This window comes from Mus musculus, chromosome X (assembly GCF_000001635.26).
Source record: "Mus musculus strain C57BL/6J chromosome X, GRCm38.p6 C57BL/6J".
Classification (NCBI taxonomy): Eukaryota; Metazoa; Chordata; class Mammalia; order Rodentia; family Muridae; genus Mus; species Mus musculus.
The window spans coordinates 148,663,352-148,690,038 of NC_000086.7; the positions used below are offsets into that span (position 1 = coordinate 148,663,352).

General features: G+C 39.8%; 1 protein-coding gene across 2 annotated transcripts in view; it reads left to right on the plus strand.

The window, feature by feature from the left end:
* The first annotated feature begins 236 nt into the window (after nt 1–236).
* Gm15127 (predicted gene 15127) overlaps nt 237–26,687 on the plus strand; it is a 40,262-nt gene continuing 13,811 nt past the window's right edge. The window contains exons 1-4 of one of the 2 annotated variants that reach the window (XM_011247838.3): nt 237–338; nt 17,393–17,518; nt 18,239–18,318; nt 21,967–22,925. In XM_011247838.3, coding sequence (XP_011246140.1) covers nt 323–338; nt 17,393–17,518; nt 18,239–18,318; nt 21,967–22,925 — 1,181 coding nt within the window. In that variant the 5' untranslated portion in view covers nt 237–322. The remainder of the gene's footprint in view (nt 339–17,392; nt 17,519–18,238; nt 18,319–21,966; nt 22,926–26,687) is intronic. The other variant, NM_001114400.2, reaches the window with a different exon arrangement.

A 26,687-nucleotide genomic window follows, 5' to 3' on the forward strand; every position in this document is an offset into this window, starting at 1 on the left:
AAAGCTTGTGGCATGATGAAGTTCTTCGAAGTTATCCAGGCCAGCTGTGGAACTCTATGAAAATGCCCCTCAGGAGCAGAGTAGCAGGCATGTGAAGATAGCTGCTTTCCCCGCCCCTCACTTGGGATTGGAGGTGTGGTGTGGCCTGGCATAGGCTGAAATCTGGCCACTGAGCCTCTGCAACAGTGCAGGAAGGACAGTGATTGGAGGATGCCTTTAGGGAAGTGTTGAGAGCCTCAGGCTGGTCCGTGAAAGACACACCTCAGCAAGTGGATCTCTGTGCTTTGAGGTGGCTGGGACTCCCACAGGAGGTGGCAAAGTGATGGCGAACCATGAAGGTAACCAGTTCTCTCTAGTTTGAGAGTAGCAGCGCGACCCCTCTCCCTGCTCAGGGTTCCCACTGGTCAGAAAAGGATGTTGACTGGGAGACCTCTTCATAATCCAGGCGGCTCAAAATGGCGCCTGGAGGTGTGGAGAATTCCCTAGAGGGCTCGGGCTCTGTCTCTCCTGACTTCCTCATTCGAGGAGGGGCTTTTAGACGTTTTGGCGCAGTGCCCCTCTACCCCATCAACCCCTCTATTCTAGAAGGGAAACTTTAATCATCCTGGCGATTGATGCTTATTGGATGGGGCGACAGTAAAACGGCCCTTATTTTCAAGTGAGGACAGGGGGCTTGCAGAATTCCCACCTCCAGGATCACATACCTAGAGCCTAGGGATCGCCTTCTAGGAATCTGGGAATTAGAATGCCAGAAGAGTATAACAGAGGATTTCATTTGGGGGATGTGGCTGGGATGGTGTGGGATGGGCTTCATTCATGGATGTAAGGCTAGCTTTAAGGGATCCTCAAATTAAAACGCCAGAAAAAGTAGAGCATGAACATTTGTTGGATGGGTGTCCTTGATTGTTTGTATAAATCACTATTGTCCCATGCCTGGATATAGACTTCAATTATCCCACAAGCCACAGCTTAATAATGCAGCCCATCCCTGCCCAGTCCTTTCCTTCTTTTACTCCCTGAACATTCTCACTAAGCAGCACTTTGTCATCATTAACAAGGGCTTCAAATTAACCGTGAAAATGTGTGTGTGTGTGTTTGTGTGTGTGTGTGTCTGTCTATCTGTCTGTGTCAGTGTCTGTGTGTCTGAGGGTCTTTGTGTTCTGTGTGTGGGGGGGACAGTCTCTGGGTGTGTTTCTGTCTGTGTGAGTCTGTCTATGAGAGTATGTATGCGAATATGGCATAAAATGTTTAACAAGTTACATAGGCTGCAGGTTACAGGAATGTCTGCACACTGTTGAGAAGAGAGTAAGTGACTGGAAGCACAGAATTAAGAATACAGTCACATCCAGAGTTAGAAACAGGAAGACACAGAAGGAGTAAAAGAAGTGGGGAGAAGTTGCAGGGCATGGTAGCCCATGACTTCAGTCTTAGCAGTGGTGAGGCAGAGGCAAGTGCATATTTCTGGATGTGAGCCCAGACTGATCTGTCATACAGAAAGACCCATTCTCCTAAAACAAAACAAGATTAAAAAAGAAATTATATAGCAGATTCAGAATAGAGAAATAAGAACCAGAACATTCATGAGAAAAGGTCTGACTAGGGTCTGACAAACAGCAGGTAATCTTGTCTCCAAAGCCATGTGCCTAATGTAAAATTTAAATTTTTTACTTACCAAGGTATTGTTTTTAACAAGGTCTCACTGCAGGATATCTTCCATTGGGTCTTGAAGCATGGGATAACTTGAATTCAAGGCTGGTACAGTCTGTCTGAATCAGATGCTTCCCTGGGTATCAAATTCAGTGCTTTGGTGCAATCTAGTCAAGCACTCTATGAAAAAGTAACTTTCCCGTCTTCTGAACAAGTTAAGACCTAGAGTGGTTTTTATATATGTCGGCAGATTCTGGATACACAGCAAGGCTGGCCTTCTTTGTCTTACATTGCTGGGGTCTGCTGCCAGTGCAAGATTTTAGTGTCAGCCACCACACCTGGCTTGTTGTTCACTCTGCTTTTGGTTTGTCCTTCCAAAAAACCGATTGTATTCATTTCCTGAGCTACAGATAAAAGCAGGTACGAAGTACCTTTGACTGGCTTCATGGAGAAACAGGAGCAAACGGTTTGAGGTCTAAAATGATCCCAGAGCAAGAGGTTAAGGAATAATTACTTACTGCACACCTAACATAATATTTCCTTTCTTCTCTGCCAGAATCGCTTGTGTGTGTATGATGGTAAAGGCGTTGTTACATATTTGTGTGCTTTTGTTGGTATGTGAACAGGTGCACATATTTGTGTATTTGTGCTATTAGGTGTGTCTACTTCCATGTGGAGGTTGTTACCTCTGACTCTTGTTCATCAGGAATACTCCTCCTGTCTTCTGACCAGACTCTCATAGGTATCTGGGGCTTAGGATTCAGGCCAGGGTAGTTGTCCACTACAACATCCTAGGGATTCTCTGAGCTCTGCCTTTACACACTAGGGATTACTGTTATAAATCATGGTGCTCCACATATTATTTCTATATATTGTTTCTTTTGGTATGGAGTCAGGTGTCATGTGGCATGTTATGGTGCAAATATGTGTGGATTAGAGCATATGGTGCAGGAGTTTGCTCATTCTTTTCACAATGCCATTCCTAGGGATCCAACATAGTTCGCCCAGAAAAAGAGCAACTACAGTGACTCACTGAGGCATTTCACTGGCCCTTGAGTGTGTGGTTCTTCAGATAATCTGGGCATCTAATTCAGGTCCTAAGGAATCCATGGAAAGAGTTTACCAAGTGCTATATGTCTCCAGTTTATTTAACAGACAAAAAAAAAAAAAAGACAAGATCTTTTAACAGAAAAAAAAGAAAGACAGAAAAATTATTCCCATTCTGAGTTTCTAATCCAGCCATCAAGATATTAAGCTGCGTACACAGAAAATCAAAGAACCAGTTGTGGGTTGGTGCATGGGGGAAAAATTCTTACTTTCAAATAACATATGCATTTATCATCGGTGCATTTAGAGTTTGGAAGCAAAGAAAACTTATCCTATTATGATTTTCTGACCTTTCAGTTGATATTATGCTGGATTTGTTTATGTGTTTGTGTATTCATAACTTCGTTTATTTACCTCTTGATTTTTTTTCTGTGAAACTTCATAGTGTAGGGGCAACCTGTCTTGAAACAATATTGTGGTCAATGGTCTGTCCTAAAATCCAGTGTTCACTGAACTGGCATTCCAATGCAATCTTTCTGCTTCTGCAGTTTAAGACATGAAATTGTAGATATAATCTGTCAGGCAATGCTCATTCAGGGATGTGATAATTTCATTTGTTTCGTTTGGTTTTTAAGAATGTGTTTCCTTTAAAGCCTGCTGGCTGGAAACAACCATTGTCACTGAGGGTGACAGTAAATTCCCCATTCTTCTGCTTTTAACAGTGCTGGGATTTTGCATATACACAGTCCTACCTGGAGTATTCTTCAAAATAGACAAACTGTTTTTTCAAAACTTCAATACCAGGCTCATGTAATACACTGGAACATTAAATGACTGCTGGCTAGGCTGAGTTCTGGGACATAGTGCATGCTTGCAAGCATGAGAATCTGAGTTTGATGTCAAGAATAATGGACTAGAAACATAATAATATCTAAGAATATGTGTAGGTAATCAAATGTAATGAGGCTAGGTCAGGAAGATAAGAGTTATTTACATGGACACTTCAGCTACAGCCCAATTTCAGGACCAGACAGGAATATATCAGAAATGTAGATAAAACATGTGCTACAAATGTATAATTTCCTTCCAATTTTAATGGGAAGTACATTTAAGTTTAAAAATCCTTCAAGATTTGGTCTTAATTACCCTTTCCAATTATAAGACCAGAGTCTGCATTCTATACTCCTTTAGGAACCCTTGAGTCATATCCTGATAAAACCTAGTGGGGAAACCCTCACTCAATTCCCCATTCAGCATGCATCCAAAAAATCACGAAGGACCATCTTGATGTAATTAGACAAGGTAGTTTAATTACAGAGTTCTGGACCAACATGAATCCCCACACAGGAGATAAAGGATGTTGTCCACGAGGCTCAAAAGCTCGGGGTTTTCATGGGGTAAGGGGCTTAGGGGTCTGGAATTCAGCATAGCGGCACATTATTGGCTTATTCAAACATCAGCAGAAAAATTACATGTATGTGCAGGGTGTCAGAGTTCTGTGAATAGTTGACTCAGTTTAGATAGCCCTGTTATGTCCTCACATTCCTCTATGTTTAAGGTTAAGCTGTTCCCAGGAATGTTTTAAGTAAGGGGAATATCCAGGTTGTTTTTTCTTTTTTTCTCACCCCCAGGCAGCCTCTAGGCTCACAAACTACTAGAAATTTCTGAGTTCTTTGCATGACTTACAGGTCTTAAAATTTCATCTTTCTTTCTATCATATTTTTTCCTCACCTCTGACACCATATAGTTAAGAATATTGGGTGGGCTGTTTCTTCAACAACACGGATTGATTCCCAGCATATTGCTCACAACCATGGATTCCAGGAGAACTGAGCCCTCTTATGGACTGCACAGGCATCATGCACACACTTGAGTCACAGGCAACACGGAGGCAAAATAACCAAAAAGATGAACTGAGAAATCAAAATGAAAAGAAATAAAACAAGTTGAGATCAGTGTGAACAGAACTATTTAGAGCCCGTTAGTAATGATCTGGATTTTTCTAGTATACAACAGAGAATACATTTAAGGAGCTGGTAGAAAAGCTTATGGCATGATGAATTTTTTCCAGGTTTTCCATCCCAGCGGTTGAACTTTGTGAAAATGCCCCTCGGTAGCAGAGTAGCAGGCATGTGAAGATAGATGCTTTCCCCGCCCCTCACTTGGGATTGGAGGCGTTGTGTGGCCTAGCATAGGCTGAACTCTGGCCCCTGAGCCTCTGCAACTGTGCAGGAAGGACAGTGATTGGAGGTCACATTTAGGGAAGTGTTGAGAGCCTCGGGTTGGGCCGGGGAAGACACACCTCAGCATGTGGATCTCTGTGCTTTGAGGTGGCTGGGTCTCCCACAGGATGTGTCAACCTGATGGCGAACTGTGAAGGTAACCAGTTCTCTCTAGTTGGAAAGTAGCAGCGTGAACCCTCTCCCTCCTCAGGGTTCCCACTGGTCAGAAAAGGATGTTGACTGGGAGACCTCTGCATAACCCCGGTGCCTCAAAATGGCATCTGGAGGTGTGGAGATTTCCAGAGAGGGCTAGGGCACTATCTCTCCTGTCTTTTTCATTCTAGGAGGGGCTTTTAGCCATTCTGGCACAGTGCCCCTCTACCCCATCAAAGTATCTATTCTAGAAGGGAAACTTTATTATCCTAGCTATTGATGGTTATTGGATGTGGCAACAGTAAAATGGCTCTTATTTTTGAGTAAGCACAATGGGCTTGGTGAGTTCCCACCTCCAGTATCACATAACTATAGCCTAGTGTTAGTCTTCTAGGAATCTGGGAATTAGAATGCCAGAAGGGTATAGCACATGATTTTTTAGGGGGCGTGGCTGTGAGCATGTGTGATGGGCTTCCTTCATGGATGTAAGGCTAGCTTTCCAGGGATCCTCAAATTAAATGGAGCATGAACATTTGTTGTATGGGTTTCCTTGATTGTTTGTATAAATCACTATTGTCCCATGCCTGGATATAGACTTCAGTTATCCCACAAACCACAGCTTAATCGTGCAGCCCCTCCCTGCCCAGGCCTTTCCTTCTTTCACTCCCTGAACATTCCCTGGCTATCCACTAAGCAGCAATTTGTTGGTATTAACAAGGGCTTCAAAGCAACAGTGAAAGTGTGTGTGTGTGTGTGTGTGTGTGTGTCTGTGTGTCTGTGTGTGCGTGCCTGTGTCTGTGTGTCTGTGTGTCTGAGGGTCTGTGTATTCTGTGTGTGTGTGTGTGTGTGTGTGTGTGAGTGTGTGGGACTGTCTCTGGTTTTGTTTGTGTCCTTGTGAGTCTGTCTTTGAGAGTATGAATGTGAATATGGCATAAAATATTTAACAAGTTGCGTAGGGTGCAGGTTAAAGGAGTGTCTGCACTTTGGTGAGAAGGGAGTAACTGACTAGAAGCACAGAATTAAAAAAACAGTTAGACCCCGAGCTGGAAACAGGAAGACACAGAAGGAGTGAAAGAGATGAGAGGTTCAGGGCATGGTAGCAAATGACTTGATTCTTAGCAGTGATGAGGCAGAGGCAAGGGCATATTTGTGGATGTGAGCCCAGACCGAGCTTTCATACAGAAAGACCCTTTCTCCTAAAACAAAACCAAAGATTAAAAAAGAAATGATATAGAGGATTCAGATTAGAGAAAACAGAACCAGGACAGGCATGGGAAAGAAGGTCTGAAAAACTAGGGTCTGAAAAACAGCAGGTAGTCTTGTCTCCAAAGCCATGTGCCTTAAGTAAAATTTTAATTTTTTTTTAATTTAACATGTTATATTTTTTTAACATGGTTATCGTCCATTGAGTCATGAAGCAAGCAATAAACTGGATTCAAGACTGGTACAGTCTGTCTGGATAGGATGTTGCCCTGGATATCAAATTCAGTGTTTGGTGCAGTCTAGTCAAGCACTCTATGATAAAGTAAACCTCAGGAGTTCTGAACAAGTTGTGACCTTGGGTGATTTTTATGTATATAGATAGATTTTGGATACACAGCACTGGCTGGCCCTCTCTGTCTTACATTGCTGTGGTCTTCCGCTAGAGCAAGATTTTAGTGTCAGCCACCACACAGGTTTGTTGTTCACTTTGCTTTAAGTTTGTCTTTCCATAAAGTGGATTGAATTATATTCTAGAGCTACAGAGAAAATCAGTTACTAAGTACCTTTGAATGGCCTCATGGAGAAATAGTAGCAAACATTTTGAGGTTTAAAATGATCCCAGAGCAAGAGTTTAAGGAATAATTACATGCTCACTGTGCAAATAATCTATTTTTTCTTTTCTTCTCTGCCAGAATCTCTTGTGTGTGTGTGTGTGTGTGTGTGTGTGTGTGTGTGTGTGTGTGTGTGTATGATGGTGAAGGTGTGGCTACATCTCTGTGTGCTTCTGTTACTATGTGAACACGTACACATTTTTATGTACTGTATGTAACAGTAATGCTGTTAGGTGTGTCTAATTCCATGTGGAGGCTAACTGGTACCTCTGACACTTGTTCATCAGGAATCCTCCTCATGTCTGCTGAGATCAGTCTCTCAGAGGGACCTGGGGCTTAACAGTCAGGCCAAGGTAGTTGTCCACTATAACATCCTAGGGATTCTCTGAGTTCTGCCTTCACACAGGAGGGATTACTGTTTTAAATCATGGTGCTCTACATATTATTTCCATATATTGTTTCTTTTGGTATGGAGTCAGATGTCATGTGGCATGCTATGGTGCATATATGTGTGGATTAGAGCATCAGGTGCAGGAGTTGGTTCATTATTTTCACCATGCCATTCCCAGGGATCCAGCTTAGGTTGTTCAAAAGACAGCAACTACAGTGACTCACTGAGCCATTTCACTGGCCCTTGAGTGTGTGGTTTCTGCAGGGAATCTGGGCATCAAATTCATGTCCTAAGGCCTCCATGGAAAGAGTTTAACACCTGTTATATGTCTCCAGTTGTTTTAACAGAGAAAAAAAAAGCAGGAAAATAATTCCCATTTTGATTTCTAATCCAGCCAGCAAGTCATCAAGCTGGGTACACAGAAAATCAAGGGACCAGTTGTTGGGGGGAAAAGCATTCTTACTTTCAGGTTATACATTTCACATAATTTATGCATAGGCTGAACTCTGGCCACTGAGCCTCTGCAACAGTGCAGGAAGCACAGTGATTGGAGAACGCCTTTAGGAAACTGTTGAGAGCCTCAGACTGGTCCGGGGAAGACACACCTCAGCAAGTGGATCTCTGGGCTTTGAGGTGCTGGGACTCTCACAGGAGGTGGCAACCTGATGGTGAACCATGAAGGTAACCAGTTCTCTCTAGTTTGAGAGTAGCAGCGCGACCCCTCTCCCTGCTCAGGGTTCCCACTGGTCAGAAAAGGTTGTTGACTGGGAGACCTCTTCATAATCCTAGCGGCTCAAAATGGCGCCTGGAGGTGTGGAGAATTCCCGAGAGGGCTCGGGCTCTGTCTCTCCTGACTTCCTCATTCGAGGAGGGGCTTTTAGACGTTTTGGCGCAGTGCCCCTCTACCCCATCAAACCCTCTATTCTGGAAGGGAAACTATAAACATCCTAGTGATTGATGGATATTGGATGGGGCAACAGTAAAACGGCCCTTGTTTTTGAGTGAGGACAGGGAGCTTGCAGAGTTCCCACCTCCAGGATCACATACCTCGAGCCTAGGGATTGCCTTCTAGGAATCTGGGAATTAGAATGCCAGAAGGGTATAACAGAGGATTTTTTTTTTTTTAGAGAGATGTGGCTGGGAGGGTGTGGGATGGGCTTCATTCGTGGATGTTAGGCTAGCTTTCCAGGGATCCTCAAATTAAAACGACAGAAAAAGTAGAGCATGAACATTTGTTGGATGGGTGTCCTTGATTGTTTGTATAAATCACTATTGTCCCATGCCTGGATATAGATTTCAGTTATCCCACAAGCCACAGCTTAATACTGCAGCCCCTCCCTGCCCAGTCCTTTCCTTCTTTTACTCCCTGAACATTCTCACTAAGCAGCACTTTGTTATCATTAACAAGGGCTTCAAAGTAACAGAAAAATGTGTGTGTGTGTGTGTGTGTGTGTGTGTGTGTGTGTGTGTGTGTGTGTGTATGGGGTGTGTGTGTCTGTGTGAGTTTCTGTGTCTGTGTGCCTGAGTCTGTGTGTGTCTGTGAGTGTGTGCAACTGTGTTTCTGGGTGTTTTTGTGACTGTGAGAGTCTGTCTGTGAGAGTATATTTTTGAATATGGCATAAACTGTTTAACAAGCAACCTCTGCTGCAGGAACAAGTGGATCTGCACACTGTTGAGAAAGGAGTAACTGACTGGAAGCACAGAATAGAGAATATACTTATACCCAGAGCTGGAAACAGGAAGACACAGAAAGAGTGAAAGAAATGGGGAGAGGTTGCAGGGCCTGATAACACATGACTTAAGTCTCATCACGTGTGAGGTAGAGACAATTAAATATTTATGTATTTGAGCCCAGACTGAGGTGTCACTCAGATAGATCCTGTCTATGAAAACAAAAAACAAACAAACAAAAAACCCAAAGTTTAAAAATATATGGTATAGAGGATTCAGATTACAGAAAAGAGCACCAGAGCAGAGATAGGAAAAGAAAGTCTGATAAGGGGTGACCAAAAGCAGATAATCTTGTCTCCAAAGCCATGTGCCTAAAAGTAAAAATTTAAATATCTATATTTGAAGTGAGAGAACGAGTGAGCATTAATTTCGTTGGTTTCCTTGATTGTTCTTAGAAATCATTATTAGAAGTTGTTTGAGGAGGAAGCGAATAAAGGGTCACTTTCTGGCCTGCAATATTAGTGTATTAATTTCCTTAACTAATGGCAGAGCTTTCAGTCTGATGTTCTTTGTGGTGTACCAAGCCAATATGAGAGTCTAAAGTTGGGCCTTGGGGATGGTATGGATAGATGAAGAGGTAGTAACTGAGTTGGGTGGTTTTTTTGTTTTTTTTTCTGTTTTGTTTTTTTTTTTGTTTTGTTTTGTTTTGTTTTTTGTTTTTTTTTTTTTTTCGGTTAGAAAGGATCTTTCCTTTCAGACTGCCAATTGAGCACCCTTTAACCCCAGTTTCCCCTTTTATTATGGTACTGGGTTCTGGGGCCAAGAGAGCTAAAACATGACTAACTACAGGTCCCTGGTATCCAAGTCCATACTCTGCTTTCCAGAACACACATGCAAGTACATGGCCATATAGATAAGCACATACAAATAATTACAAAATAAATATATAAAAGGGCCAAGATATCATTTTTATACTTGTCATTAATATTAATATCCCAAACTACATTATAAATCTTACTTAAGGTAAAAGGTGTTAAGTATACCAGAATTGGATTTAAAAGCAAACACATGCCTAAAATTGTGGCTCTCTGTTTGCCATGTCTAACTTTTAGACAATAAGACAAAAAAAAAAAAAAGGCCTGGTTCAGAGTTCTGTGATATTCTCTTGCATTTCCAAGACAGCCTAACAGATGTCCTCAACTATAGTCACACAAAGATTTATGGAGTGTACAGTATTAATTTAACACTTGGCACTCTAATATGTGAGCAATGCTCTCTTCTTAAATTTCCAATTATCTAGTTAAGAAAGACACTAAGGAAATCTGTACAATCCCCATTTTAAAGGCTTCTGGAAGTAAGTATAGCTTGAATCTCAGAGAGTGAGAGGAACCTGTTACTTAACTTGTCTCCACCCATCACAGGTGATGACACCGAGGGTCTCCCATGCACTGGAGCGAGACTCATGAATTTTCCCCCATCTCCTCTGTCACATTCTTTAGAGTGTCCACTGTATGAAGTACTTTCTCAGTTGTGATTCAGTGTGTAGAAAACTTGTCTTGTTTTAATATTTTGTAATTATTGAATAATGCTCTCACAAAATTAATGCTTTCAGATAAAAATATTAATACAATTTACAAGCCAACGAGGGCCCAAAGTCTAAAATTTCTTTGCTTGAGTTTTTAATAAATGTTGTATGGGATCATTCCTGTATAAAAATGGAGAGCACACACCTGGAGATGTAGTTAACCTTGTACTGTACATGCCTAACACAGATAAATACCTGCATTCAATATAATGGTACATGCTTATAATCCCCTTCCAGTAATGGAACTTAGTTGGTGTAGGTCTGAATGTTGTATTCACAAGACCCTCAGTTTCCTACTCCAGGTCCACAGAGAGATTGTTTTCAGGCTCTTCATAAAAGACTGGACGTGGAGGCTCACCCTGTACCCAGAAGACTGGGGCAGGTGAAACAGGTTTATATAATTTTGAGTAAAATCTGAGCTGCAAAGTGATACCTGGTCTCAATGATGTGCAAAACATACACTTTTAAAAACAGGGTTCTTTGGTTTTGCTTTTCTTTTCTTTTTAAATGACCATAGTATGGCTTGTAAAACAACATCTTGCCAATCCAAATCTGTGCTCCTTTGGATGCTGTGGCTACGGTGATTTGGGGACAGCGTTTGTAGGATCCATGGCTCTAGGTACATATGTAGCATAGGGTGGGCTTATCTGATATCAATGGGAAGGGAAGCCATTGGTCCTGTGGAGGTTTGGTGCCCCAGTGTAGGGGGAAGCTAGATCTGTGAGGTGGGAGTGGGTGAGTAGCTGGAGGAGCACCTCATCAAGTCAAAGGAGAGTGGGGAGAGGGGGGAGGTGGAGTTTGTGGAGGGGTAACAGGGAAGGAAGATGCATGAAAGGGACAATAAAAATAAAATGAAATGAATAAAATAAAATAAAAACAGGAGAACTGTCAAAGGCCTTTATTTGTAAACTGTGTTTGTTCAGAAGTAGGGTGCAGCTTAGTTGGCAGAGTGCTTGACCAGCATGCACAAAGTACTGAGTTTGATCCTCAGCACAACCAACCACCATGAAAAGCAGCTTGCATCCAAGACAGCTTGGATGTTGGGAAGTGCTTGCTGATGTTAACTTGATATGGCTGTCTCCAGAAAGACTGTGCCAGAGCCTGACAGATACAGAGGTAGATGCTCACAGCCAGCCATTGGACTGAGTTTGGGGTTTCCTGATGGAGGAATTGGAGAAGTGATTCAAGGAGCTGAGGGGTTTTCAGCACCATAGAGGGAATAACAGTGTGAACAGACCAGACTACCTCCCCCCCCCCGAAGCTCCCAGGAAGTAGACCACCAAGCAAAGAATACACATGGAGGAACCCATGTTGCTGGTCACATATGAGGCAGAGTAGGATGAGAGGTCTTTGGGCCTGAGGCTGTTCATTGCCCTTGTGTAAGGAAATGCCAGAGCAGGAAGAAGGGAGTGGTCAGGTGGGTGGGTGAGCACCCTCATAGATGCAGGGAGAGTGGAGATGGGATAGAGCATTTCAGAAGGGGAGACAGACCCAGAAAGGGGAAAATATTTGAAATGTAAATAAAGAAAATATCCAATAAAAATGGGATACAGCTCTAAACAAGGAGTTTTCAACTGAGGAATCTCAAATGGCTCTGAGAAACACCTAAAGAAAATCTCAACGTTCTTAGATATCAGGGAAATGCAAATCAAAAAGACCATGATATTCCACCTCACACCAGTCAGAATTGCTAAGATCAAAAACTCAGCTGAACTGCATGTGCAGCAGAGGATGGGCTAGTAGGATGTCCATCAATGGGAGGATAGGCCCTTTATCCTTTGAAGGCTCTATGCCCCAGTTTGGGGGAATGCCAGGGCCAGAAAGTGGGAGTGGGTGGGTTGCTGAGTAGGGGGAAGGTGTTTTTTGGAGGGGAAACCAGGAGAAGAGAAAACTTTTGAAATGTAAATGAAAAAAAATATCCAATAATAAAAACTCTCAGCTAACAGCAGATGTTGGTGAGGATGTGGAAATAGAAGAACACTCCTTCATTGCTGGTGGGATTGCAAGCTAGTACAACCCATATGGAAATCAGTCTGGCGGGACCTCAGAAAATAGGACATAGTAATGAAGATCCAGCTATACCACTCCTGGCCATATACACAGAAGGTGTTGCCACATGTCATACGGACACATGCTCCACTATGTTCATTGCAGCTATATTTATAGTAGCCAGAAGCTGGAAACTGCCTAGATTTCCCTCAACAAAGAAATGAATACAGAAGATCTGTACCCCATTTTTAATAAGGTTATTTGGTTCTCTAGAGTCTAACTTCTTGAATTCTTTGTATATTTTGGTTATTAGCACTCTATAGAATGTAGGGTTGGTGAAGATCTTTGGCCAATCTGTTGGTTCCCGTTTTCTCCTTTTAACAGTGTCCTTTGCCTTTCAGAAGCTTTTCAATTTTATAAAGTCACATTTTCATTTGTTGATCTTAGAGCCTGAGCCATTAGTGTTCTGTTCAGGAAATTTTCCCCTGTGCAGATGTGTTAGAGGCTCTTTCCTAACTTTTCTTCTATCAGTGTATCTGGTTTCATGTGAAGGTCCTTGATCTACTTGGACTTGATCTGTGATCCTGCATCTTCTCCTATTTTTAGTTAGACAGGATCTGTCTGTATAGCACAGGCAGCCCCTTGTTTTCCTTTTCTCGTTTCTGCCCTCTAGTGTCAGAATTTGTTACTGTAAGCCACCAAACCAGGAAGTTGGTGCTTTGTGTTACCTTTATCTCCTATGAAATGGGTTGTGTGCTGTTCCTGGGTCACAAATAATATACAGTAATTTTCACAGGCCACATGGATACATTTGAGAAAAAAAGTTTTCTGTAAAAAAAAAAAAAACAAACTATTTCAATTTCATACCAATTTCATTTACTGTAGTAATCAAATACAAACTGCATAATGTGAGAAATTTTCTTTTGCTCTTTTCCTAACAAATTGGTGTATGTGTGTGTGTAGACAAGTGCATTTGCAGGTGTATATATACATGTGTGTAAGCATTTTTGTGTGTACATGTAGCTGTTACATGTGTAGGAATTCTTGTACAAGATTGAAAAAACCCTAGATGTCAAATTTGAGTCTTATTCCCCAGGAGCCATCTTCCTGTGTGTTTTGTTTTGTTGTTGTTGTTGTTGTTGTTTTGAAAGAAGTCTCTCCCTGAGACTTGGAATTTATTGATTAGGCTAGATTGACTGTCCAGTAAGTGCTAGGGCTTCTCCTGTCTTTTTTCCTTCTAAAAGTTCATAATTTATATACCCTTTGGTTCAAACATTTTCAAGTTTTCTGTTAATTTGCTTTGTGTGTGTTCAGGGCTTGTGTGTCATGTTACAGTGTACCTGTGGTAGTCAGAGTTTGACTTAGAGTAGCTGCTCCTCTCCTTTCAACACGGAGGTCACAAGGGTCAGGCATGGCAAGAACTGTATTTACACACTAAACCATCTCACAGGTCCTCACAAAAGGGAAGGTTGTGAGGTTCCAGTTCAGGTCCTAAAACTTGCATAGCAAGTGTTTACCAACTGTGACATATGGATCCTGCCATCAAACAGATGCTATAAGAAACAAAACAGAAGTATTTCTGTCCCCTTCTATTTTATTGTCTAGCTAGCAGGATCTAAAAAATAAATAAACCATTTTATAAAAATTAAAGGGATGTCACTGTTAAAATACTTGATATATTTTCAAGAATCAATTTTAAATATTTCTTTTTAGTCATCAGACATTTCTAATATGGGAACGTAGATACCATTTTTAATAATCATTTTCCTTTCATTTCAATTGAAATATTGCTGAATTTATTTATTTTTCTTTCACATTTTTGAGATAATTTGATGTGTAGAAGCCCATGTGCCTTACCCTTCTAAGTGCTGAGATTGTGCTTATCACTGGTAATGCCAGGATCATCCATCAGTTTAGATTGTACATTTGTTTGCTTCAGATTAATATTTTCCATATATTTTAACAGTTTTCGACATTATAATTACACTATTTCTCCCTTCCCTTTCTTCCTACCAAACCTACCATATTGCTCCTCTTTGCTGTTTCCAAGTATATTGTACTCTTTATTCATTAAATAGTTGTCACATAACTCCTTCTTACCCTACCCCATCACAGGTATGTATATGTGTTAATGTGTATTCCTAAAATATAAATGAAACATGAAAAGTCTATTTAATATATCTTCTATGTTTATGTTTTTAGGGCTGACCATTTGCTTTGTGGTAAACAATTGGTGTGCTCTTCCCTGGGGAGGAGACTTTGTCTTCCTCTCAGTGTTCTTCAGTTGCCTAAAGTTCTTTAGGTAGTGTTAAGCTCTCTTGAGTGTTCAATGTCCACATTAGCATGTCCATTGGCAACACTCTTGTTCAGGTCTCCTATAAGTCAGGTTGGTGAGACTATGAATTTCACTTCTGGCATTCCGGGGAGATACATTATGAGAGCAAACTCCTTATACCTCTGGCTCTAAAAACCATTCATCCTTCTCTTGCCTGAAGTTGCATAATATTCAAGTAGGCACTTTGTTTTATTGGTGTATTAATGCATTAGACTGGGATCAAGAAATACTTGGATTACATCTAGTTTTCTGTAATTGTTTCAATCTGGTACAAAGAGAAGTTTTTGTCCTCTCTTTGCAACAGACTCTATTTCTCTGGGGGTATATAAAAAACGTTGAAAAAGAAATTATTTGTCTGGTTAAGTAATGTAGTATTTGTACATTCTTCTTCACAATCCATGGCTTCATTAGACCTGGGTACTTGGCTAGTTTAACGTACCAACCGTGATTTCCCACCTGTTGAATGAGTCTTTAAGTCCAGTTAAAGAGCAGTTGATTACTGCAAGGATTGGTGCTAAAACTATACTGCCAGTGCTATTATGCAATGCTGATTGGTCTGGAATTTAGGTATCATAAGTGGGTAGGAGTGTTGGTTGCTTCCATCCATTGGAAACCTGTATGTCCTTATGGTATCATGAGTGCAAGTTCTCAGGGAGGAGGCTTTCAGGTCAGTTCCAACTCAGAGGTCTCTGGGCCAGCATCTGATGTGCATGTTCACTTTTCCAATATGGACTTTCCTTACACTCCCAATCGCAATCAAGGGCAATAGAAACAGCTTGAAATATTTTGAGAGTTTCTTGAACAACCCTGACAAAGACCTCAAAAAAGGGGTTCTCTCAGTGGGAGTTAGTTAATTTGCTTGCTTGTCTTTGGCTCTTACAAGTAGCATTTTCAACAGAGATGAAAATTTGTCATTTAAATTGTATATATATATATATATATATATACATATATATATATACACACACATATATATGTATGTCTGTGTATATATATATTTATATATGTATGTCTGTATATATATGTATGTCTGTATATATATATATATATATATATATATATATCAGAGAATTTTATTGTCATAAGTGTTTCTTTACATAGTTTCAAGTTATTCCTCGTGCTTCTTCTAAACATCTCTAATGTTATTGTACCCCTTCTATATTTACCTCACTCATTTTCAGTAATTAGAGATTTGTTTTGAATTTCCCTGATCAGATCATTTCTATGATACTAACAGCCTCCTCTCTTTAGCTTCTCCATGCTCCTACTATTGGAGGGATGACTTTTGCCTTCCTAAGTCTCTGTAGTTACTCTAGGATATATATTCATATCTGCATATTTATAGTTAGGAACCTCAGAAGAGACAGAAAGTGAGAATATGAAACATTAATCTTTCTGAGTCTGAGTTACTTTACTCACAATGATCTCTTTTACCTTCATCTATTTGCCTGCAAAGTTTCCATGATATCATTTTTCTTTACAACTGAATAATATTGCATAATGTACATATAACACATATTTATTATCTGTATGTTTATTGATGGTATATAGAAAAGCTGCTGAATTGCCCTAATTGATTCAGTAACATGTAGAATTGCTGATTATTGCTAAATATGTTTGATGTTTCTCAAAGGTTTCTGTGTCGTAGGGATGCCTTTCACAGGATCATTGTCAATTGACCAAATAAAATATCAGCTCTTATTCAAATTTAAGATTAGTGTGGAAACTGATAAATACTTTGAAATATCTTGTTGACTCTCATGGAGATGGAGAAATGGTAGTGCTAGAACAACCAGTACCTCAAGTCAAACAAGCTCCTGGCATGTTGAGGAGAGCTGGGAAATTTCTCCTGGCAACTGTTAGCTGCTTAGATGGGATAGTCTGTATTCTTTAACGTTGTGATGCTAGCATGTTACCCACACTCAAGTGGATAGCTGCATATCCAAGAGTATATAGGCAACATAGATTGGACTTAATGAGTTTTAAAAATAGGTGGATTCACTGTTGAATGGGTAAGGAAGAAGAGTTAGATCTGGGATGAGGAGGGTGATTATGATCAAAATAGATTGTATGAAATTCTCCAAGAATTAATTTTTAAGAAACCTTTAACTTTTTTTTCAAGAGTATTTTTTCTTTCAGAGGATCAGAGTTCAATTCCTACATATAAGCTGGTTGCTTCATGCCTGCCTGCAACTCTAACTCTAGCTCCAGCTCCAGGAGAAGAGACTTAACATTTCTTTCTAACACACCTGCTAATGTGTGTGTGTGTGTGTGTGTGTGTGTGTGTGTGTGTGTGTGTTTGTGTGTGTGTGTGTGTGTGTGGTGTAAAGAGAAACAATAAAACCTCTTAATCTTGCTATCGTTGTGCAAGTTTGTTACAAATTATTCTTTCTTTTACTATAGTGTTAGGATTTTTAAAGGATTAACAGTTCTATATATTCCATAATATGATGAAATATGATGTCAATTTCTGGCTAAGAAGACGTTATTGCCATTTGACTTCTCATTTCTTTAATTTTTCTGTAATATCTTGTACAGACGAAATTAGACAGCTGAGATATCTAGAAGCTGCTAATTCTGAAGAAGAATACAATGAGGAGAATGACATACAGTCAGAAAGCTCCAGAGGGCAAGCATTTTTCCCTGGACATCCGCGAGGGAGAGGTAAAGTACACTGAACAGCACAGGTGGTAAAAACGAGCAGGCAGATTTTTGAACTTGCACTGTTCTAATGTTATATTATGTTACATGCTTCATATTTTTCAGACATGGACTTGTACAAGGTTGGTAAGAGTTTAATTCCAGTTCAGATGAAAAAAAAATATGTTTCATTTATAAGAGCTGCTTTTCTAATGGAGAGCAGGGGTAGAAATTAACAATGGAGGTAATTGTTTTAAATTTGCCAGGTTGATCCACTACTGGGAGGCAATACAGGAGTGTTAAGTGCATGATCAATAGCCTAATCACCATAACAAAGACATTTTGTTAGAAAACAATGTCACTGAGTGAATGGAATAAGGTTGAATGGGAAGAATGTCTTCTTTAAACCTAACAGTATTGTTTGGAGTAGGGAACATATTGTAACAGAATTTTTATGTTGTCGTAGTCTTTATATTATTTCTAGATAGGTTTCCAGTTTGGTACCATATACAACCAAATGTTGAATTCCACATAAACTGAAGACTGCCACTTTGAAATGCTGAGTATAGATAGAATGGACAATCACTCTTGTATAGCATTCAGTGAGACAAGCAGACAACGTTAGAGTGTTGAAATACTAAGTCATTTTTCAAAACAAGGCCTATCTTTTAAAAACTGTTTCTAAAAGATACTGAATTCACTGCTGAAAATATGGAAAATAAATTTTCTCAAAATAATACACAGGACACAGACGTGACAGTAGGGGAAGAAATGGCCATTTTTTCAGACAAAGATTTTCAGCAAATCATCCTCTACTTCATCTGGTAAGTGAACAATAAGGGTTAACAGAAATCAAGAGTCTGAGATGTAACATAGTTCTTTTAGAGATGAGTGTGTTTGTTTCTTTGAAGACAAGGTCTTACAAGTTCCATAGTACAAGGTAGTATATCACTTACTATGTAGCCTAGGTTGGTAAAGAATTTCTGATGTTCGTCCTGTCTCAATCTTCCAGTGATGAAACTAAAAGAAGGTGTTATATGTTAGGTATCATAATTACTTTTCTTTGTAAAAAACACTATGATCAAGGCAGTGTACAAAAGGAAGAGGGTCAGAAACCTTGATCATCATGGGGTGGGCAGTGTATTGCAGCAGGAGGAAGGCCCCTTCAACTATTTCAGAAAACATTTTATTTTTTATTTTAATCATTGGGAATTTTGAATTTATAAGGTACAAAAATAGATAGTTTGTGATTGTCATTAATTGTAAATATTATTCTCATTTTGTCCTCTTATAAATTTTTATCTTAAGCTATAGTGTAAAAATAGTTTACTACCCTCAAAAACTAATGGTATGAACCAGAAATCTGGAGTAGAGAGATACCCTAGTATTTAAAAGTGCTTGCTAGTGTTCCAGATGACCCAAGGTCAGCTCTCAACACCCACATCAGTGGTCCTATAACTTAAATGCAGTTTCAAGGGCTTTAACCCCTCCTCTGGCTTCTGTAAGCACCACACACGTGGGGCATAATCTCACATAAAACACACACATAAACACACACACACACACACACACACACACACACACACAAACCTATACACATTAAAAAATCATGTGAAGATAGAAATTAAGTGAAATGGGATATGAAACACATTCTGGAACTTTCCAGAGGAAAAATTTATACTTCCCTGTACTTCTAAACTGGCATAGGTAACTGGGTCATGGGACAAGAATTTTGATATGTATCAGTAGTTCAGCTTAACAGTAAGAACTAGTTATTCTTTAGCTGTTATATAAGCATCTGGTGTTAAACAGTGGTTGAACAGGAAAATTGTCTGCAGGGTAAGAGCACTTGCAAAGGAGAATGGGGACATGGAACCCACACAAAAAGCAGAACTTGGTCTTGGTCAAGGGTACACCTGTAATCCCAGTGTTGTTGGAATGGATATAGGATCTGACTAGCTGTGACTTAGCTCCAAGTACTGTAAGAGGCCCTATCTCAAGGTAGTAATTTGGAAAGTAAGAGCAGGACACCTGATGACAACTTCACTCAAGCTCCTTGAAGCTCAAAATTATGTGTACTCACACTTTCTCTCTCTCTCTCTCTCTCTCTCTCTCTCTCTCTCTCTCTCTCTCTCTCTCTCTCTCTCTCTCTCTCTCTGTCACACACACACACACTCACACACACTCACACACACAGTGGCAATTCAGGGAACATTATTTTGTGAAGGAATAGGTTACATTTTTTAGCATAGTCTCCATTCTGTGTTGCAGAGATGAAATACTTCCTTCTGTTTTGAAGAATTGAATTTGACCGAAAGAGGTCTAGATCTTGCAGGATGATAATTGTGATACTACTTCTGGTTTGGTTTTATTTCGTTTAGGTTTAGGTTTTTCTTTGTTTGTTTTGTTTGTTTATTTTCATGGAATGCACCCAGTAGTTTGCACATGCTAAACAAGTATTCAACCAATGAGCAACATCCTAGATTCCTTAAAGGGTTTTTGATTTTTGTCTTTGTTTGTTTGAAATGATATTTCATGAAAGTCAGGTTGCCTATATAGGGATGACATTAACTCAAGATTCTCTCCTTTCTATCTTCTGGAATTATAGACACTTCGCCTAGTTTTATGGAATGTATAGGCTTAAGTCAAGGGAGATATGTATGATAGACAAGGACTCTACCAATTTAACTAGATCCCCTGTCCAAAGTTTGGGGTACAAGTGATAAATATAGAAAGAAAGAAAAAATATGTTCCCTTTTGCTGTCGTCCAAGATACTCCCAACTGAAAATATTTTAAAGTATATTGAAATTGAAATCATCTATCCATTGCAAATAGTTTTGAACCGTTCAAGAATTTCATACCAGAAATCACTGAGAAAAGTAAAGAAAACCAAAGTGGGGATAGTGGACCATTCATGCAAACCAATTTCTGATAGCATTGAGACAAGTACTGGGAATATAGGCAAGAGATATTACACCCTGACTATATAAAAATATTTTGAGAGATTCTTGTCACAAAAGCCTAGCCAATTAAGTTGGATCTCTGGGATGCTTGTAGAAGTGGATGGAGAAAGTAGGTTCATGCAAGGTTGCCTTCTGACTTCTGCATGCACACCACAGCATACACACCCACACATATCATGGACAAAATACACAATAGTTTTCACTATTAAAAGAAAATTAGTATTTCTTTCCTTAAGTTTACAAATCATGTAGTACCTAATTTCATGTAAATGATTTCTTATGAGAACCACAGCCCTGCTCATGCTGAGTATGTACTGGACAACTGAGCTACAATCCCAATACAGAAAATATTCCTTACACAAATGATTATTTTACAATAGTATGCAAGTTTGCATTTAAATAGTCCTTGTTGTAGCACCTTCTTCCTAATGTCAGTTACTTTGACCATTCAGAAGTGTTGTAGCAGGACATGGAAATACCAAATATAGGGGGCTTTTGCTTTCTAAGCAAAATATACTAGTGTAAAGCTACCTTTTTTAGTACTGTCTGTATAATGTTGCTCACTTACTCTTAAGGATTATCATAGACACTGTCAAAGTTTTTACTGTCTCCTTTCGAGTGACTCACTATTATACCTCTTTGGTTAAAGAGATAAAAAGAATGAAAATAAAGCTAAGTTATTACCAGATCCATTTATTTGAATTGTACCAAGCCAACTCTTTGCTACCTTTATAGCATTTGTATTCCACTCACTTAGTTATTCTCCCTAGAATTAAATATTTGTTTACATTCAAATATAAATTTTAATGACCACTGGGTAGAGAAATACTCAGTAGAATAATTTGGAATATTTTTCTTTGATCTTAAAGAGTTGTATTACAGAACATTCTTAAATGTAGATGTAACTCAGTTGGTAGCTAGCATGCATAAAACCCTGAGTTCAAACCTCATTGCCATATAGTACCATTTGTAGTGGCATGTGTCTTTAATCCTAGTGTTGAAGAGGTTGATGGAGGAGTTTATAAGTTCAAGATCACAGTTGTATATGTAGTAAGTTACTGGCTATCATGAAATTCTGCAAGTTCCCCCCAAAATATCTCTTTACTCTCAAGTACGATGTCAAATGGTTTAGTTGGTAAAATACACAAGACAGCTAATTTTCATTATTTTTATGATACATACAAGTAATTTTCCTTGTGAAAGTGACATGGTATATAGGATAGCTCCGTAAACTATTACATAAAAATATTGTCATTCATTCTAGGATAAAATCACTGATATTAATAGTCTTGAGAAGCTGATGTGGTGGCACAAGCCTATAAATCCAAACTTCGGGAAAATCACGTGTTTCAGGCTAACCTAAACAATATAATTAGGACCTCTCAAAAAGCAAAGTAGGGGAGGAATAGAGGAAGGAAGAAAGGAAGGAGGGGCTTTAAAAATACACTTGTGGCTTAATCTAATCATAGACTGTCTCATTTATATTATATAACTGGGATCTTTTGCAGACAAGACAAGTCAACCTAGAAAGTCTAACAAGGAGGAATGGAAACCAATCAGAAGAGAGACAGCTACAACAAGAAAGAATCCAATTGTTCTTCAGGAGTTTACATGGCCTCTCCCAATCTCATGACCACCACATTGGCAGATCTCATGGCCACTATTCCAGAAGATCACGTAATCGATTCAGGAGAGCTCCTGTTCACTCAGAGAGATCTCATGTCTACTCAGGTAGAACTAATAACTATACAGATAGACCACACCATGACCTCTCAGATAGACCACACAATCAACTCTCAGTGAGACCACATCCTGACCTCTCAGGTAGACCACTTCATGACTACTCAGGTAGACCACATCAAAACCATGCAGTTAGGCTTCAACATGGCCACTCAGATAGATATCATCTTACCCATACAGAGAGAGTTCTTCCTAGCCACTCAGGGATAGCTCATCCTGGCCACACAGAGAGAGATAATCAAGTCCAAAGAGGGAGAGCTCATGATAACCAATCAGGGTTAGCTCATCACAACCATGATGGCAGATCTCATCATGACCACTCAGGGAGAGCTTATCATGGCCATGCAAGGAGAGCTCATAACAACCAGTCATGGAGATCTGATAACAACCAGTCATGGAGAGATCTTAACCAGTCATGGAGAGGTCGGAACAACCAGTCACAAAGAGGTCATGACAACCAGTCACAGAGAGGTCATGACAACCAGTCACGTAGAGGTCATGACAACCAGTCACAGAGAGGTCATGACAACCAGTCACAGAGAGGTCATAATGATCAGTCATGGAGAGCTCATAACATCCGGTCACGGAGAGATCGTTATCACACCTCATTGAGATCTAGTAGCATCCAGTCATGGATGCTTCATGAAAGAGAAAGATACCATGGTCCAAGAGGAAGAAATGGACCAAGGGATGCATCACCACCAGGATCTGAGCCAGAAATTGTCAGGTAGAAACAAAATCAGTACTTTATCAATGTTAGTACAACGTTTGGAATGATATAGAAAAGTATAAGAATTTCTGTGTCTTAATAACTAAATTAGTATTTTCCCAATTCAGACACTGCTGCACACAGTAGGAGAAACTTGTCTGGTAACAAACTATAGAAATGATCCCTGAAAGGATAGTCTTTCAGTCACTGGTACAATTCAGGAGTGTATGGGAACAATTTTGTGGCTCATGATATCAACTCACATGCATATGCGATGGCCTAAGATTGTTTCCCAGTTTCTGGCCTTTCTTACTAGGCCTATGCACGACTCAGAGTAGCTACTCCTTTTGCATCTTTCAAGCTAGTAAGCAAGAAAATATACCAACAAATTGTGCGAAATTGATATGATAGGATATAACTAATGGTAATCAACCTGTTTCTTTCCTTTATTTCCTTCCTTAGGAGCCTTAAAGGCTTCATCAGACAAATTATCTCTCCTTCTTTGTGTGTTTTCATGTATGTGTGTGTATGTATCTGTGTGAGAGAGAGTGCATGTTTGTATGTGTGTGAGGTTGTATGTTGTTGTGCAAATTGTGATAGAGCCTGTACACATTAGTCAAGTGATTTATGTCTAAGCCCAACAAGTATATCTTACAGCAGTTTCTCCAAATCCACTCTCCAAAGTGTATGCTGTCTTTAGCTGTAGAAACTTGCCTTCAAATTATGTGAAGCAAACAGGGCAACAGCAGTAGCCAATATTATTTTGGGAGTCTCTTCTATTGCTGTGTCTAACACTTGAAGAGCAGGTTTCCTGTACCTAGCACAGGGTTTATGTTATGTAGTCTATAATCCTTGTGCTGAGAGCTGGCACTTAGAATTGTAAAATTTCATTTAAACTACATACATACATATGTTTAAATATGCACATATATGACATAAGTATTTTATTAATATTTTTAATTTCTTACTGGATATTTTCTTTATTTACATTTTAAATGTCCCCATTCTCAGTCACCCCCAGAACCCCCATCCTATCCACCCTCCCCTGCTCCTATGATAGTATTCCCCCACCCATCCACCCACTCCCACTTACCTGCCCTCCAATTACCCTACACTGGGGCATCGAGACTTCACAGGACCAAAGGACTACCACTGATGTCCAACAAGGCCATCCTTGGCTACATATGCAGCTAGAGCCATGCTTCCCACCATGTGTACTCTTTGTTTGGTGGTTTAGTCCCCGGGAACTCTGGAGGATCTGGTTGGTTCATATTGTTGTTCCTCCTATGGGGCTGCAACCCCATTCAACTCCTTCAGTACTTTATCTATCTCCTCCATTGGGGAACCTATGCTCAGTTCCATGGTTGGCTGTGAGCATCCCCCTCTGTATTTGTCAGGCATTGGCAGAGCCTCTCAGGAGACAGCTATATCTGGATCCTGTCAGCAAGCACTTCTTGGCATCCTGAAATAGTGTCTAGATTTGGTAACTGTATTTGGGATGGATCCCCAGGTGGGGCAGTCACTGGATAGCCTTTCCATCAGCTCCACACTTTGTGTATGTAACTCCTCCCATGGGTATTTTGTTCCACCTTCTAAGGAGCGAAGTATCCACACTTTTGTCTTCCTGCTTCTTGAGGTTCATGTAGTCTGTGAATTACATCTTGGGTAATATGAACATGGATTATATCTTGGGTATTATCAGTAAGTGTATACCATATATGTTCTTTTAGTGGTTGTGTTATTAACTCACTCAGGATTATTTTTTTTTTAGTTCCAAACATTTGCCTAAGAATTTCATGAAGTCATTGTTTTTAATACCCTGAGTAGTATTGTGTAGATGTGCCACAATGTCTGTATTCATTCCTCTGTTGAAAGACATGTGGGTTCTTTTCAGCTTCTGGCTATTATAAATATGGCTTCTCAGAATATGGTGGAGCAAGTGTCCTTGTTATATGTTAGAACACCTTTTCGGTATATTCCCAGGAGTGGTATAGCTGGATCCTCAGGTAGTAACTACTATGTCCCATTTTTCTAAGGAACTGCCAGACTGGTTTCCACCGTGGTTGTATCAGCTTGCAATCCCACCAAAAATGGAGGAGAGTTCCTCTTTCTCCACATCCTTTTAATGACTGCTTCTGTTTCTTAAGGGGTTATGGGGCTGTGTAGATGGGTTAGATTTGTCACATTGTATCTGCTTAGAATATTTTCCATTTCAAACCCTATTTTCCAATTTAGTTGTATATAGGCTTTTGTAGTAGGATCTGATTATTTTTTCGATTTTTACAGTTTCTGTTGTTATGTCTCTTTTTCTTTCTTTCTTTCTCTCTCTCTTTCTTTCTTTCCTTCCTTCCTTCCTTCCTTCCTTCCTTCCTTCCTTCCTTCCTTCCTTCCTTCCTTCTTTCTTTCTTTCTTTCTTCCTTTCTTTCTTTCTTTTTCACATGGTAATTTCACAGTTACCTCTAGAATAAGGACTCAAAACCTAATATTCCATGACCCTAAGAAAGTACTATCAATTTTTACTAACATGGATATCAATCTTTTTAAATAATGGTATCATGTAATACCAGCATTAAAATATCTTCAAAACATTTTGATAAGAGGATAGTGTCTGATACAAACAGCAAAATATTTTCATGGTTTGTTTACATAGAAGTCTAAATAGGGACTATCTACAATGACACAATGAAGGAATTAGGGGCTGAGACAACTTCCTTATTGATTTTTCTCTTACCTCCTTAATGTTGCACATTTTTAAAGCTGACTGAGTAGTATACTTTCAATTGTGAGTTTCTAGTATTTACATACTTCTTCAAACTTTCAAAATATAAGGAATATTATGGCTATTGGCATGCACTGTGTAGAGTCATACTTTCACTTATGGAATTTATTTTTTTCCAGCTCATCAGTATACATAATATTTTATTTTATTTATTTTTTATTATTGGGTATTTATTTCATTTACATTTCCAATGCTATCCCAAAAGTCCCCCACACCCTCCCACACCCACACACTCCCGCCTCTTGGCCCTGGCACTCCCCTGTACTGAGGCATATAAAGTCTGCAGGACCAATGGGCCTCTCTTTCCACGGATGGCCAACCAGGCCATCTTCTGATACATATGCAGCTAGAGACACGAGCTCTGAGGGGTTCTGGTTAGTTCATATGTTCTTCCACCTATAGTGTTGCAGATCCCCCAGCTTCCTGGGTACTTCCTCCAGCTCCTCCTTTGGGGGCCCTGTGATCCATCCAGTAGGTGACTGTGAGCATCCACTTCTGTGTTTTTATAGGCCCCAGAATATTCTCACAAGAGACAGCTATATCAGGGTCCTTTCAGCAAAATCTTGCTATTGTATGCAATGGTGTCAGCGTTTGGAGGCTGATTATGGGATGGATCCCCGGGTATGGCAGCCTCTAGATGGTGCATCCTTTCGTCTCAGCTCCAAAATCTTTCTCTGTAGCTACTTCTATGGGTGCCTTGCTCCCAATTCAAAGAAGGGGCAAAGTATCCACACCTTGGTCTTCGTTCTCCCCAAGCTTCATGTGTTTTGCAAATTGTATCTTATATCTTGGGTATTCTAAGTTTCTGGGCTAATATCCACTTATCAGTGAGTATATATCATGTGAGTTCTTTTGCGATTGAGTTACCTCACTCACAATGATGCCCTCCAGGTCCATCCATTTCCCTAGGAATTTCATAAATTCGTTCTTTTTAATAGCTGAGTAGTACTCCATTGTGTTAATGTACCACATTTTCTGTATACATTCCTCTGTTGAGGGGC